This window comes from Emydura macquarii, unplaced genomic scaffold (assembly GCF_026122565.2).
Source record: "Emydura macquarii macquarii isolate MOO-44397 ecotype Brisbane River unplaced genomic scaffold, CSIRO-AGI_Emac_v2 contig_3390, whole genome shotgun sequence".
NCBI classification, from domain to species: domain Eukaryota; kingdom Metazoa; phylum Chordata; order Testudines; family Chelidae; genus Emydura; species Emydura macquarii.
The window spans coordinates 1,967,107-1,983,047 of record NW_027133527.1 but is presented as its reverse complement, the minus strand read 5'-3'; the positions used below and the strand labels follow the sequence as shown (position 1 = coordinate 1,983,047).

General features: G+C 52.3%; 2 protein-coding genes across 3 annotated transcripts; one reads left to right on the top strand and one right to left on the bottom strand.

Annotated features, from left to right (window-relative positions):
• Positions 1-4,211: 4,211 nt before the first annotated feature.
• On the top strand, positions 4,212-6,899 carry RASD1 (ras related dexamethasone induced 1). Of its 2 annotated transcripts, none has more exons than XM_067534120.1 (2): positions 4,212-4,814; positions 5,730-5,971. In XM_067534120.1, exons 1-2 carry the CDS (start codon positions 4,529-4,531, stop codon positions 5,834-5,836), a joined length of 393 nt encoding a protein of 130 aa, XP_067390221.1. In that variant the 5' UTR covers positions 4,212-4,528; the 3' UTR covers positions 5,837-5,971. The 2 variants fall into 2 exon arrangements, with proteins under 2 accessions (XP_067390221.1, XP_067390220.1); XM_067534119.1 differs by having other exon boundaries at positions 4,239-4,814; positions 5,656-6,899.
• A 2,397-nt stretch (positions 6,900-9,296) lies between these two features.
• On the bottom strand, positions 9,297-15,626 carry MED9 (mediator complex subunit 9). The gene is made up of 2 exons (XM_067534193.1): positions 15,259-15,626; positions 9,297-10,690 (listed from the first exon to the last, which is right to left on the bottom strand). The coding sequence occupies exons 1-2, from the start codon at positions 15,624-15,626 to the stop codon at positions 10,474-10,476; spliced, it is 585 nt and encodes a 194-aa protein (XP_067390294.1). The 3' UTR covers positions 9,297-10,473.
• Positions 15,627-15,941: the final 315 nt, after the last annotated feature.

Genomic DNA, 15,941 nt, shown 5'->3' with positions numbered 1-15,941 from the left:
AGGATGGATGTACAGAAAGTTGGGACGTTTCTGGAAAGAAAGTGACAGCAGCAGAGGCCCAGGGAAGAACACCAGAAGAGAGAGAGAGAGAAAGATGTTAAGATGGCTCTGTGGATCCATAGGGCATAACTGGCCCCATGCTGATGTCATAAGATTGGAGTGAAAAAGCCCCATGTGATATTTACCAATTGCTTTCCAAGCCTCCTCTGTCCCAGCAGGGAGAGATGTTATTACAGTGCTTCAGAGGGAACGTAACAGAAGGCCTTTAATGAAGAGAGATGAAAAAAAACTATGACACACAGTGCATGTCGGGCTCTTTATTAAGCTAAGTGATGGGGGATAATAGAATCAATGCGCTTCTCGTAATGGTGCGCGCTGATGAAAGGAGCGCTTTTTAGAAAGACGTGGTGAGTCAGCAACGCAGCCCCCGTGGGGATAGCAGCCTTGTGACATCAGGAACGAAGTCCCTCACGTTTGGGGTTGTCACGAGAGGTTAGAGCGGGGGGCTGGGAATCCGGACTCCAGGGTTCAGTTTCCAGCTCTGGGAGGAAGTGCAGTTGTATGGTTAGAGCAAGAAGACTGGACACCTGGGTTCTATTCCCAGCTCAAGGAGGGGAGGTTGATCTAGTGGTTAGACCAGAGGGGGTGTGGGAGTCAGAACTTCTGGGTTCTGTATGTATCTCTGTCATTTGCTGCTGTCTTTTGGCAGAGGCTGGTCTCCACCATCTTGGGATGTAGCCAACCCCAGCTGGGAAAACAAATGAACCTGGCACCGTATCCTGAAAAACTACATAGTTGGGGTTTGTCTGACTGGGAAGGTCAGTGCGTCGGATGGCCCTGCACTGAGATCTCCCTGGGCCTGAATGGTCCCACCAAGGCATGGTTAGCAGAAGATACCCAGGTGTCCTCAGCCGTTTCAGCCATAGGACAGGGCATCTCAACCAGCTGCAGGCTCATAGAATCACAGAAATGTGGGGCTGGAAGGGACCTCAAGAGGTCATCTAGTCCATCCCCCTACCCCACTGGGACAGGATTAAATATAGGGAGCCCATCCCTGACAAGTGTTTGACTAACCACTTCTTAACAACTTCCAGTGACGGGGATTCCACAACCTCCCTAAGTCACCTGTTCCATAGCTTACCTAGTCTTCTAGTTAGAAAGTTTTCCCTAATATCGAACCCAAATCTCCCTGCTGCAGACTAAGCCCATTACTTCTTGTTCTACCTTCAGTGGACATGGAGAACAATTGATCATCGTCCTCTTTATAAACAATCTCTTACATATTTGAAGGCTACTATCTCCCCCGGCAGCCTTCTCTTCTCTAGACTAAACATGTCGAGTTCTTACCTCATCGGTCATGTTTGCTAAACCTCTTATCATTTTTGTTGCTCTCCTCTGGACTCCCTCCAGTTTGTTCACATCCTGCTTCCAACTTGCACCCGAATGGAAAATTCAAGCTTATTCCTGGTCCTACCTGCAACTTCAGCCTTCGCCAAGATTTCTAGGCACCTGGTTTCGCTGTTCACCGTGTCGATGACATATAGCTGTCTCTGTCTGAAGAACATGCTGCCTTTCCTATCACCAAGGAGCCTCATCAAGGGAGCAAATGGGTTTTCCACTTACTGAGAACAGCTAACTTGAGAGGAGGCTTTGAACAGGCTATTTTTACTCCCTCTGGGAGCGCTTAATACGTATGTGGTTAGCGATAAATCCTGATCGAGGTGTTCGATTTGTCTCTCCTGGAAGAACAGGCACTTCCTAGCTTCCTTGTTGTTTTCAATCAACCACTTCTATGAAGTGATCTTTATTATTTCAGGGCTTGATACACTTTTGGTTTAGGATCATAAAAATAAATCTCCTGGCACTCTCATTTACAGATCAATAAATCATACTCTCTCTTCCTAAAATCCCCCTTGCAACTTCAACTGGTATGATGTTTCCCAGCATCAGACAACTGTGTGTCCATGGGCTCTTTAAATAACTGCTAAATTCCACCCTAGAGGGCAGATGCATTTTATAGCTATAGGGCTGGCCAGTGTTTAGTTTAGTTTCTGGATTATGGTTAGGTTGGGGGTCCAGATTTAAGGCCAATGCAAGGTTAGGTTCAATGGCATCAGATTTTTCATGAGCTGTTCTTGTGACATGTCCACCATTTTAAATCTGTAAATCTCATAAGGTCAGATGTTCGGGGAGGGGAGGTTCTACCATCTTGAGCCACATCTGAAAATAAACCCTTCCAATACAGGATCTGACCTACAATCAAAGCCACATGGGATTTTTAGCCAAGCCAGCTCATCTCTGTGCCCCACACCCAGAGCATTCAGACTTTAGCAATGGTGTGGGTCCATCCCTCTTGATCAAGAAAGGGGCATGCCAGTGATTCTGAACTGTAGCCCGCAGACAAGAATTGCTACAGCAGTGGTGATCCTAGCCTGCACCAGCATGGTGAGACTCCCATAGCATTCCAGTTCAACAAGGGTAAATACTTCCCCAGGGGGCCCCTGATTCTATGGGATACTTAAGCAAGGGAGTAGATTCTAGCCCCTTCTCCTCTGTCTTATCTGTTTAGACTATAAACTCTTTCTAGATACAGACTATCTGTTGCTCTGTGTTTGTACAGCACCTAGCACTCTGAGGCCTGATCGTGGCTGGCACTCCGGCAATCATCCTGATTAACTGGAGAACTTTAATCCCATGAATAGTTCTACTGAAGCAAGTGACTTCAGTGGCCCTGCTCCTTCTCAGATGCTTGAAGCTTACACCCTTGCACAAGTATCTCACTAACTCAAGGCCTACACAAGCCCCGCCCGTGGAGCGAGGTAGGCCACGCCAGCGGGTTGGAGACCTGCCATAACATCCCTGGCTGCAGACGGCAGGCTGCGAATTAGTCAAGCGCTCCCTTGTGCTGGCTCCCCCACTCCCTTTGGCGGTCTCAGCTCTCCCCGCACTTGCACACGGCAATGCACGTGGCTCACTTTTTTTGAGCAGCTTGCGGCAGCCTGGCCCCAGGGCAATTTTGTTTCAAGCCCTTTTTTCATGTCCTGCTAATTGGCACCTGATTCTCTGCAGTCACCTGCGTGGATGACGGAGTCTGTGGGTTTCCCCCTGTGCTCACCTAAAATCGGTTTGCTCGGGGGCTTTTTGCAAGAGCTGGGGCAGGCTGGAGAAACTCTTACTTCGCTTCAGAGGGAAAGGCACAAGCCAACAACACCCTCTGCTGTCCTCTAGCGGAAACACGGTGCATTACAAGACACCCGGCAATCCGGATTTCTTTGAGTTTCTTTCTTTGAGTTTTGTTTTCCCTGTATCATTGTTTTCCTTGCACACTTTTCAGTACTGTTTGAAAACGGTGAGTACAACAGCACATAAATCACATGGCAGAAGGCGTAATGAGATAGACGAGCCTTCTTGTCGGTTAAAGTTTCCCTCTTTTTGCACTGCTTTCCCCAGGCGAGTGGCTGTTCGTCGGTGAACGGCAGCAGGCAATACAAGAAAGAAAAGAGCCTGATCCCAACCAATGCACCACAAACGCTTCCCTGCCCGCAGCAGCGGGAGGTTTGGAGGGTGCAACGGATCGGAGGCGCTTCCCAGCCAAAAAATGGCTAAATGTTGTATCAGTCCCGTTCCCTGCACCCTGTTTATTTGCAGAGCGAGGGGGACACGCCCCGGGAATGAAACCACCCCGCCAAACCCGGTGTGTTTCCTTCCCCCTCCACGGATAGAAACGCGGGTCTGCGTGTAAACGGGAACCATCCGCAGGAGAAGCGGCGCTAAAGGGGTTTCTGTGTCTGGGTTGGGGGAGGCTAACTTAGAGAAGAGGGGAAGACAAGATCTGGGAGGAGAAAGTAGCTACATTGCTCGTCCGTGCGAGTAACAAGGGCTGAAATAGACACGCGTGTAGATGCGGTCAGTAACTTTACACACACACACACACACACACACACACACCCCGTGCTCATCACAGTCTCCCCAGAGCTACCCGGTGTGTAATTAACAGGACATCTCCAGCCACCGCTTCTCCTCGTCCGATCCCCCTCCCCGGCTCCCTCCCGCCCAGCCAGCCGGGAACTCTGCGGGCTGCAGGATTGCTCCGGCCGTGTCCGGTGCGGCGTGTCCGAAGGGGCAAGTGGCGTGACACCGAATCGAGCGTGGGGGCAGGAGTGAGAACGGGACTAATGGCAGAGCGCCCGGGGAGGGAAGTTGCACGAGGATCCCGTCTCCCGGGGGGAGCTCTGCAGCAGCAGCAGCAGGACCGACCGTCCCTCCGTCCGTCCGCAGAGACGCGGCCCCGCCCGGCAGCCTCCCTCCCTCCCCGGGCTGTGACGCGGCCGAGGGGCGGGCGCGGCCGCTATAAAGCCGGCGGCCGCTCTCGGTCTCGGCTCACACCCGCCTGGCCCCGCAGCTCGCCCAGGAGGACGGAGACCGGCGCCCCCTCGCGGCCAGCTGAGCTGTAGCTGCCGCTCGCTCCGTCCCGTCCGGTCCCCAGCGCCCCCGGAGCCGCGCCGGCCGCATTCTCCCCTCGCCGCCCATGAGACCGGCCGCCATGATCAAGAAGCTGTGTCAGAGCGAGTCGGAGCTGAGCATCCCGGCCAAGAACTGCTACCGCATGGTGGTGCTGGGCTCCTCCAAGGTGGGCAAGACGGCCATCGTCTCCCGCTTCCTGAGCGGCCGCTTCGAGGAGCAGTACACGCCCACCATCGAGGACTTCCACCGCAAGTTCTACAGCATCCGCGGCGAGGTGTACCAGCTGGACATCCTGGACACCTCCGGCAACCACCCCTTCCCCGCCATGCGCCGCCTCTCCATCCTCACAGGTACGGCCGGCAACGGGCTGCGGGGGAAGCTGCTGCTCCCCGGGTCTCTCCGGGTTGCAGCTGGGAATTCTGCTGGTGCAAATGCCCACCCCGCCCCCGGTTCCTAAGAGCTCGGGGCAGGGCTGCCTGGGGTGGCTGGGTTGATGTTCCTGGAGAGTTCAGCGCTTGGCTAAAGATGAATTCCTGGCGAGACCGGGACAATCTAGAGCAGGGGAAAGTTGCAGCCGGGAATTCTCTTTGTACCGGGTTGCTAAGTGCTTGGGAGGCTTTTGCCCAGCCCCAGAGAAAGACGAAAGGAGCGAGGGTCGGGGGAGGGTGTCTGCCCAGCACCCGTGTGTCAGGGGGGGCTCGGCTGAGGTATGTGAGTTGCTCACACACGTATGCATGCTTTACATCGTAAATCTAAACGCACAGCAAAGTCTGTGGCTGCTTCTCTCCCCCCCCCCCAGCACCCTCCCAAGCCAAGCCAACCCCTTCCAAGCTGGCTGGGATTTGCATGCTAGTGTGGGGAGTTTGCAGACTTGATTTCCCTAGGCAAACTTGGGAGCAAACACTGGGAGGTGGGAAGTGCAGAGTGCTGCTGTTGGCTAGTGCCATGGTTAGTTATGGGCTGTCCATAAATTACCTAACGCATTTTTTGGTGATTTTGTTTTTCAAGAGCCCTCCCCACCTTTTGTAACCCTGAAACAAACACACAATGAAGTACCATCTTCCAGTGCAGTGGGTAGTTTGACAGCTCTTAGGGCAGTGTGGAGGTTAGGGAGCTGATTAGGGACGGGACTCTGCCTCCATCCTGAACCAGATCCTAACATGCTCTCTGTCTGTGCCCTCTCTTCTGTAGGAGATGTCTTCATCCTGGTATTCAGCTTGGATAACCGGGACTCCTTTGAGGAGGTGCAGCGGCTAAAGCAGCAGATCTTGGAGACCAAGTCATGCCTAAAGAACAAGACCAAGGAGAACATGGAGGTGCCCCTAGTCATCTGCGGCAACAAAGGCGACCGAGACTTCTACAGGGAGATTGAGCCCAGGGAGATCGAGCAGCTGGTTGGGGCAGACCCTAACAAATGCGCCTACTTCGAGATCTCGGCCAAGAAGAACAGCTGCCTGGACCAGATGTTTCAAGCCCTCTTTGCCATGGCCAAGCTGCCCAGCGAGATGAGCCCGGACCTGCACCGTAAGGTCTCGGTGCAGTACTGTGACATGTTGCACAAGAAAGCGCTCAAAGGCAAGAAGCTGTTGAAGGATGGGGCCGAGGGCAGCAGCGGGGAAGCCTTTGGCATCGTGGCCCCGTTCGCCCGCCGGCCCAGCGTGCACAGTGACCTCATGTACATCCGGGAAAAGGCCATCGGCGGCGGGCAAACCAAGGACAAGGAGCGCTGTGTGATCAGCTAGGAGTCTCCTGCCACCCCTCCCCAAGCAGGGAGGGAGAGAGATGGGGGGAAACTTGTTTTATAAACTCTGGCTGCCCAGGGGTGGCATCTGCCCCAGGGGGATGATTTGCATCTTCTACTCTCTGCACACATTTTTGGGGTGCAATGGGAGGGGGCCTGCTGCTGATGCTGGGGACACCCTCCCCGCCCAAAGGTTGAATGGCCGAGGACTTTGTGAGCACAGATGATGAGCCTGGGAGTGGAAAGACATTGACTCTAAGGCACCTTCCCATGGTTACCAGCACGGCCCCAGCGCACTGCCTTAAAGAAGAGACTTGGGGTGGGAAGAGATGGTTTGTACTTGAAACCAGTCAACGCTGAGCTCTGGAAAGAGACTTTGGGGATGTGTGTGTATGTGTGCGCACATGCATTTCTATGAGCCAGGATTGCTGCTGGAGGACCATTCTGCCTGTTGCGAACATTTGGCAGGCCCCTCTTACAAAAGCAGAGATGGGTGGGTGTCAAAAACTGACTTGTTTACATTTGTCTTGTCTGATTGGGGGGGGGGAAGCATTTTTTAAAATAGGCACTTTATGTAGAATAGTGTTTGTCTTGGACATGAACAAAATCTTATTCAAGTGTTTTCTACAGTGGTGACACTCCATGTTTTAAGTTTACTATTTTTTCTACAAAATAAAACCTTTTTTAAAATTAATCATTTTGTGGGTTTGTCTTTAGTTCCTCATTGTGTTTTTCAGTATTATCAAAGCCTCAGCTTATGGGGGGGAAAGGGGGAACCTACAGTCAAACTGATCAGATGTGTTTATAAATAAAAACTTTTCCTCTACATACACACTTCCACTTCATCCCCCGTGCAAAGGTTCCTGTTTCTGAAAGTGCTTGACAAGATTATTTTCAATATCGCAAAGTAATTAGAGGGAATTGTGTTACCCGCACAGAAGGGCTAAAACTTTTTTAATTACATTGAATTGAACCATGGAATGACACCTATAGGGCAGATGGAGAAGTGAAATATTTAAGAGCCTCGTCTCTAAGTGCATGCGATCATAAATCACAGCAGGGCATTTATCATGGGTAAAATGAGACATGATAACTTCATAATAAATTAAATTTACTCATCCCTGGCAAGGGTTCCTGGGGCCAGCCAATCCAGTAATAGAAAATATTTTCTCAGCCTGTTTTTCACACTTGAAATACACACAGTTCAATAATAAAAGGCTTTTACAAAGACTAACTTGCACTCAAATCAGCAATACCTTTTTTTTTTTTTCCTTCGCATCACAACTAAAGGAAACAATCCAATAAAAAAAAAAATCCTACTTGCATTTGAAAGAACTACCGTTACAAGTAACAGCCCAGACTGCCAGAACTGGAAAAAAAATGGGGGAGGAATAATTTTTTTTCTAGTTTGTTTTACTTTCTCAGATCCTTTGAAAAGTTAGGCCTTTTGTGTTTAGTGGGTTTCTTTGTTTCAATAGTCAGTTTCCCGTGTTATTTCCCTTGCCCCCCTACCCCTGCAATAGGGGAGAGAAATACATTTTTAATTAAAGGATTAGGAAAAATTGTTTATGAAACCACAAAAATAGGCAGGGAGCCTGATGTAGCACCTGAAACAACTTTTAATATCTTTTTTTTTTAAATCTGACAATTTTAAATTGAAGGGGTCCCTTTCACCTGCAATACCTCATCAGATTAATAGCTAAGTCTTCCATCACTTTAGTATGTGCAGTTCACCAGCATGTATATTGAAAACAGTGAATTATTTCTCCATGTGAAATTGGTGCCTACTTTACTGATCTTAGACACTGGTTGGCAGAAATGCACTGCCTGGGTTCAGTTTATGATCAGGTCTCTTGCACTGGAACAAGAAAGGTTTACCCAGTGCCACCTTTGTGGCTTCCTAAAGAAATTGGCTTTGCACTATTTGAGGTGAGGTGCAGAGTATCTTATAATATGCAAGCGCCTGGTAATTTGGACTATCCCAGCCCAGTGTCCCTGGTTGATAAACAGAAAGCAATTTCAAAACAGCTCTTGTCGCTGCTCTTAACAGGGAATGAGCTCTCGGTCTTCCTGGGAAATCTACTTGTTTCTCCTGCAACCTTGCGCTATATGCAAATAACCTGCACTGTACTGACTGGAACAGTATTTCATCATAATTTATAAGAGCACTTCACCAGAAAGGCTGGGACCCAGCCAACCCTGGGCACACATGCTTGAAACTGCACACACAACACTTTTATTAGCCAGTGAGATACAGCGCTACTTACTGAGATCGCGTATGATAACAGTGTTTACCTCCACTTCCCATAACAGGGGAGTGCAGAGCCAGAAATGCCGAGCTGGAACTCAGCAAGCGGCCCTGGCTCTATTTTAACAGGATCCAACACTCAGCTCTTTTCATGAGCTGTCACTGGATGGGCCTGTTCTGCCCTCAGTTACTTCCCTGGAAACCCCATGGGACAGATTCTCAGCTCTGGATGCCACTGCAGTGAAGCCAATGTGTTTACATCTGGGTATGACTAAGGTCCGGAACTGGCTTCCCCTCCTCACTCTATTAAATGAGCTAGACAATGGCTTAATCCACGACTGCCCATATTCCAACCAAGCACTCACTGCCCTCTGCCCCTTCCCAGCTCCTTTTCCTCCTGCCTCTACTTTATACAGTTGAAATGTTGGGGAGGGGAAGGGAGGTGAATTTTCTTCTTGTGCAAGCAAAGGAAAGACAGGCCTGGCTGCAGCTAGCTTCAGTAATGGCTGGCATTGCGCAAGCTTCCCCTCACCCAGCCAGTACATCTCAGTCCTGGGCAAGGCCCAGGGTCCCCTTAAGCAGAGACCAGCTGTTATGCTGCAGTGTCCATGGTGGGAGGGAAATGGACCCACAACTACTTTTATACTTGTGACCAAGGCCCTGATCCTGCAAACCTCACTCACGTGGCAGTCCACGTTCCAGGTCTGTGCCCTGAAACTGGAGTTGCAACCAAACCTCAAGAAAGGAAAGGTTGGAGGCCTTAATTCAGAGTCACCATCTTATCAATGGGCCCAGTCCTTCCCTGGTGCAGCTCCACTGACTTCAATGGCCCACTTGCTGCTGGTTGGCTCTAGGGCCAAACTGCCTCCCCATCTCCACGGGGCTGTTTACTAGATTCTTGTCCGGGTCCCGGTATCCTGCAATGGGTCTGCACAAAGCACTTCATCTCCATGCACAGCTGGGGTGTTTTAACACACCAGAGGACAAGTGTGCCAAATGCAGGAAGAGGCCCGGGGAGGCAAGCAGCGATCCTGTCCTCTGTTACGGTATTTGGGAGTATGCTGCTGGCCTCCGAGAGCGGACTCAGAGTCTGCTCTCAGCCACGCGGATGGACAGTGAAATGACCACTACTGTCAACAGGGTTACTCCAGGCTGACCCCAGGGCAAGATGGAGTGACACAGCCTATGTGAGCTGGGGATTTTCAAAGGAGACGAAGGGAGGCAGGCACCTAAAGCCAAGTGAAATTCACTCAGAGTTGAGCATTGACCATTCCTTTCAAATTCCCGGCCCAGATCTACGAGGCTATTTAGCCCCAGCCCTGAGGTTAAGAAAAGCAATGCAAGGAAAAAGCACCCAGAACAGCTCCGTGGTCTCCTGTGCTTTCAGAAGGATATCCCCGTGCTGTCCTCACATGCTCAGGATATATGCAAGAAGTGCCACTCAGAGTTTTCAAATCTTTACTTGGATCATTTCAGATACAAGCATCACTTATCTTCCCCTCCTCCCCCCTCTCCTCCCCCAAAATGGATGAATACAAAAGCAGTTGAAACCCATCATTTCTCTCCAGACACACACGCTGCAATCGGCTCAGGGGGAGCAGGACAGGAGGCTCCATTCTGCTCCTTCCAGTTCTCTCATCCCTTTGCCCTGCGCAGATTTGGACAGAAGGAAAGAAAATGCACCCTCTTTCTGGCTGCAGGCGGTAATGTAACCACCAGATAATTTCCTCTTTATAGCGAGGGGGAAGCGTAATCCCGCCTGCTCGCTTGCATTAAAAAAAGAAAAAGACCTGCTCCAGAAGAAAGAGAGAGATATAAATACACACAGCCCCACAGCAGATCAAAGTGAACGTAGGGCTGTAATCATCATACGTGAGGTACACAATGTTCTCCTGGTTTAATGTCTTATGGCTGTGATTCACATGGCAGGAGCATTGTAGTAAGATGACAAAAAAGGAGAGACGGTGTCTCGCTTTCCCAGCAGTCCCATGCAGCAGGGGCCCAGCCTGGCCCTTCCCTCCTACTCCTTGGGGATTTCAAACATGCAGAGGCTCTTATATTTCTGCAGCAGTTCGTTCTTGGTCCTGACCTGTTCCCTCAGGCTGTGCAGCTGCTGTTGCTGCTGTTGGGGGCTCAGACCAATGCCTGGCATGGCGCTGATCACCTTTCTCATCTCCTGGAATTTGCTCTTGAGTTCGTTCAGCACCTGGTGGACATCCTGGCTGTCCTTGTCCATGCTGCGGGGAGGTAGAGAGCAGAGACAACTGGTCACATTTGCATCAGAAAGACCCAGAGCTACGTCCAGCCCTACCCGGACTCCATGGGAGCCGCCCACTGGAATCCAGCAGGAATGCGCTCCACTGGCCCGCCCACCTCCATACATCCACCCAGAGAAGAGGGGCACAGCCACGGGCGGTTAGCTACGGATGCCCAACTTGACATGACTGCTGGTATTTTGGGCAGTGATGCCGGCCCTCCAGCCACACGACTGCTCTTGCTCTGTGGGTCTCATTGCATGGTGTGCATGCGCGCGCGCACACACACACACACACGCATGCATGCATGCACGGGAGTCACATGGGTCAGGAGCAGACCACTTGAGGCTCTAACGTTAGCATGAATCAAGCCAACTTCTTCCCCTGTTAAACCCCCATCCCGCTCCCTTTAAAGAAGTCCAATGTTTCTACCATGGTCCTCTGGCTAGAAAGGCCACATGGGATCTCTTCTGGAACCTTTCAATGACCTTCGTTGACCGGCCGCTCAGCACGACACGATGCACACTGTGCCTCCGGGAGCTGGCCAGACTCACCCTCAGCCCCTGCTGCTTTTCTTTTTTCCCCACCCCGGAAGGTCCGATTGAACCTGGGCCCCCTGCCGCCCTAGCAGCCAGGCAGTGATGCTGATGGCCACGGCCCTAGAAGGTCTCTCCCAACTCCAGCTTCGGTGATTCATGCTCACAGGTGTCACCTCCCGTTGCACTTCCCAGTTGTGAAAAAATGGTGTCAACTTCAACGAGCAGGAGAGAGGAGGAGGGACCGAGAGAGCTGACAGGAGCTAGGCTCAGGGCGGGGAAACTGTGTGCACACATTTTCCCCAATGCAGCTCTGCTTACGCCTCGCACTCCTGACCTGCAGCTCCAACACACCTCCGTCCTAACCTGCAACACAGCCTGCTGCCTTCAGCCTGCCACCCCACACGCAGCTCTGCCAATGCGACTCTGCAGCCACCCCTGCTACTGCAGTCCTCAGCTCCCTACCTCCAGCTAAGCTGGTACCCCTCAGTCCTGACCTGCAGCGTCCTCTGTTATTCCAGCCCTGCTTGGGATGGAATAAAATCTGTTTTGAGGTAGCATTGTCCAGCAGGCAAGGACTCAGTCTCTATTCCCATCTCCACCACTGACCTGCTACGGGACCTTGGACAAGTCACCCCCTCTGTGCCTCAGTTTCCCCTCCTGCCCTTTGCCTGTCTTCTCTACTTAGACTGTGCGCTGTCAGAGCAGGGACTGTCTCTTACTATATGTATGTACAGCACCTAGCACCATGGAGCTCTGATTTTGGTTTGGGGCTTGTAATACAAATCATTAATAAACAACAGCATCAGCGATAGCTGACAGGAATCAGATGCACACGGCCGTTCAGGCTAAAAAACACATTTCTTGGGGGGGGGGGGGGGGGGGGGGAAAAAAAATGCCAGAGAAAACAGTGCTCCACAGATTCAAAAGGACTCTCTCTCAGGGGACATTAACACCCCCGGAAAGGAGAGACGATGCCCTATTTTAAAAACAGCACATTGCTTCCTCAACACGCTCCATTTTTTAAAATAGCTGCTTCACTTCATGCCGGGGAAGCTTCTGCACTGATTGCTCATTAGCATCTGCTCTGCCATTGTTAACACTTAGAAAAGTCTCACCTGGCTCAGAGGAACAAGTACGAATTTGCTTCCCTGCTTTGGCAAACTACTGCTAATGGCTACAGTGGGTTTATAAAGGCCTTTGAAAAACCCGAAGCCTTTTCAATAGCCAGTTCTAAAAATAAAACCGGCATGGCATTGCAGGGGCAGAGGGGACTCAATTACAACTCCGGGAGAAAATGACACAGCCCAGAGGGAAACCTTCGACCAGATGGCGCCCATTTGACTGAATACTCATTCTTTCCAAGCTTCCTCAGGCAAGACATTTTACCAGCAAAATAGTCATCACTGCCTTGTGAATAAAACTGCAGCTGGACACTGTAAATGAGCTGTCAGTGAGCAGGCATCCATCTCCTGGTCAGCTGTAGAAAAACATCCAGGTAGAACTGAACAACTGCAGGTACAGCCACTCCTAGAGAATCGAGTTCCTCTAATCCTTCACTGGCCCCTTCCTGTTCTCACGCTCGTGTTACTTTTCAGGCTTCAGTGGAATCACTCCTGATTTACACCGCTATGAGTGTAGAATAAGGCCCTTAACTTCTTGATGGGCCCGCTCCACATCCTGCTGAAGTCCCTGGAAAGACTCCACTTAATTTTGATCAAGCCCTGAGTGTGGTGGTGCTTTTTCAACGGAGATTACACAAGAGCACAGGCAAACCTAAATTTGAATGAAATTCTAGGGATTGAAACAAGGGTGGGTGGCCTTGAATGTCTGTTAGTTTACAACAAACGCACATGGGAGATCTGAGACTCGCTACCGTACGTTCAAGTCCTGACTCTGTGACACGGGATCGTTTTAAAGGAGGATACATTTGCAGCCTGCCAGGGCTACAAACGGCCACTCCACAGCACGGGAAAGCTTAGCTCCCCAGCCGTCAGTTGTACGAAGCGTCACTCTCTAATGCTAGCGTTAGAGAGAGGCTGGCTGCTAAAATCATGCTGAAATTGACATAGGGTGAGTGGACAGGGATCAAAGGACCCAGGGATGGACAACAGGATACCTGGGGCCTTTCATCTCTAGGTCAGAAGGTCATTGGCTGGTGGCCGTTTGGTGACCTATGTGAAATGAGTTGGGCGAGTCTCAGCCCAGTTTCCAGCAGACAAACCTTCTCATCGCAAAAACCACCAGCCTGGCTGGCGCTAACTCGTTCCAATGCTGGTAGTCTCCATGGGGGGGACCCCAAAGAGGACACCTTGTTTCCTTCTCCCGCCCCCTTCTCTGTGCTCTGTGCCCTGTGCCATGCTGCCCCATCCATGCAAACAGGCCCGGCCTCCCAAATCCGCTTTGCACACCCACCAAGATCCTTCCTGAAATTCCCCTTTCCCACGACACCCACCAGCCTGCGAGTTCAAAATGATCCCTCCCGTTATGCCCTCTCCTGTGCGCCCCACCTTCCATGTGCCTGCCCACGTGGGTACATCTACACTGCAATTAGACACCTGCGGCTGGCCCATGCCAGCTGACTCGGGCTTGCGGGGCTCAGGCTAAGGGGCTGTTTAACTGCAGTGTAGACGTTCGGGCTGGGGCTTGAGCTCTGGGTCCCTCTCCACTTTACTAGCCCCTCCAACTGCTCCTTGCAGAACAGGGTTAAAGCACAAGGGTGGGGCAGTGTGGCAGGAGCTGACCCTGTTCTGTGTGCACCTGGCGGTCTTCGGTTCCCAGGGATGCTAAGCCAAGCCGGGCTTCACCCAAACAAAAAACGTTAAAAGAGGGTTACCAGAATGTCAGGGGCAAAATATTCTAGTGGCCCCAAATAGACTCCGGACCAATATATTTGTCCAAACGCTGATTCCGAATCAGACAGACGAAATTCCAATCACTACCATGACACTATCTATCACCCTCTTTTTAAGGAGCGATATCAGGGAAACATTCTTGACGTGGCCCGTGCTGACTAAGCCACTGCCATCAGGACTGTGTGTTTGTCTGGCCCAGTTACATGCCACTCAAATCCAAACTGGACATTGATTTTTAGATGCCAGGTTTACAATTCAGGCACGGGTCAGCTACCGATCTCTGATCACGAGGGAAACGAGGCCTGATTTTAAAGTGCGTTGCTTGGCGTGAGTCGCACGAGGCCGCTTTGAACACAGAAGTTTTGCCAACTTGAGACAAACTTCTTCAGACGCTCTGGGCTGGATCCTCAGCAGGTGTAAACTTCATAGCAGCTGCCCTGATTTGCCCCCAAGGGAGACTCTGGCCCACAGTATCAATGCCAGGAAGGTACAATTAGATCAAGCTGCATCAAAATTTAAGGGAAATAATTTAAAACTAATCAAGTCTGACGTTAAAGGGCCTCATGAAATTAGGACCGAAGGCGTTGCAGAAGGAATTCCATCCATCACCCTCTATGTTCTTTACATTTTACCATCCATGCAGCAGGACCCCCATCACCTTCCTTGTCCCAAGTGATTTATGGCACCCCCAAGCATAACCAAGCCCAGAATGCCCTGCTGGGCCCCAGAAAGCAGGTGCCATGCTAGGAACACTGTCTCTGCCATGGATGCCCCCCCCGGCTGAAGAGGACAGGGGAGGGCAGCCCAAACCAGGCCTCCCGGCTTTGGCCATCCTCTGTGGCGGGGCTGGCGCCGGGCAGAGGACTGGGGATGGAGGGGATCCCCAGAACCCTAGTGACCTCCACCCTCCGCAATGCCAGGCGGGTCCATCCCCTCCCTCTCTGCTGGGGAGAAGGAGGGACAGGGTAGCTCTGTACCCAGGGGGGGCCCTAGTGACTCTCTGCTCCTTGCAGGGCGCAGGGAACCCCAGACATGGAAAGGGCAAGGGGAACCCCAGCGCTCTCAGCACAGCGGGGCGCTGGGGGGCAGGATACGGGGGGGGGGGGCGCTGGGGGGAGAATTGGGGGGGAGGGGAGCAATGCACTGGCACCTTACTCACCATTTGATGATATCGTGGACCAGTGGCAGGAAGGAGAAATCCTCCTGGCCCAGCTGCTGGGGCGGCTGCGGCTGGGGCGGCGGCTGGAGCTGGGGCTTCTGCTCTCCCTGCTGCTCCGGGGGCTGCGGGGCTTGGGCCGGGGGGGGCGGCTGCTGCTGCTGCTGCTGCTGCTGCTCCTCCGCCCCCGGCCGCGGCCCCCCCCCCGCCCCGGCCCCTGCTGCAGCCATGATCCCCTCCGCCCGCCGCCTGTCGCGGCTAATGTACGTCCCGCAGGCCCGGCCCCTTGCACCCGCGCGGCTCCTCTCGTTACACGTCAGCTGTGCGCGGGGTGTGTGGGCGTGCAAGGAGCTGCCTCGTCCTGCTGCCATGCCATGCAATGCAATGCAACGCAACGTGCAAGGCTCACGCTCTGCCGCGTGCATGCAGCCAGGGGCATTGCACCGGGGGCTGCCCCGTGTGTGTGTGTGTGTGTGTGTGCAGAAAAGCTGTGTGTTGCCGTGTTGCAGACGTGTGAGCCAAGCGGCGTGGCCAGGGGAGTGGGGGTGGGAGGGCTGGTGTGGAGTAGTGTCTGGAGCTGGCTGCTGGGCCCCATAGCATCCTGCCATCAGCCCCATTGCCCGACATTTCCTTTGGCCCACAGCTTCACCAGAAGCCCGGGAGCGACTTGCACCCAGCGCCGGTCT

What these genes read in the sequence shown, in the direction of transcription:
- MED9 (XM_067534193.1), bottom strand. Translation starts at nt 15,626, where the DNA reads ATGGCAGCAGGACGAGGCAGCTCCTTGCACGCCCACACACCCCGCGCA. An exon ending in GTCCACGATATCATCAAATG is followed by an intron (nt 10,691 to 15,258) that starts GTGAGTAAGGTG and finishes ACCTCCCCGCAG; the next exon opens with CATGGACAAGGACAGCCAGG.
- RASD1 (XM_067534119.1), top strand. Translation starts at nt 4,529, where the DNA reads ATGAGACCGGCCGCCATGATCAAGAAGCTGTGTCAGAGCGAGTCGGAG. An exon ending in CCGCCTCTCCATCCTCACAG is followed by an intron (nt 4,815 to 5,655) that starts GTACGGCCGGCA and finishes TCTCTTCTGTAG; the next exon opens with GAGATGTCTTCATCCTGGTA.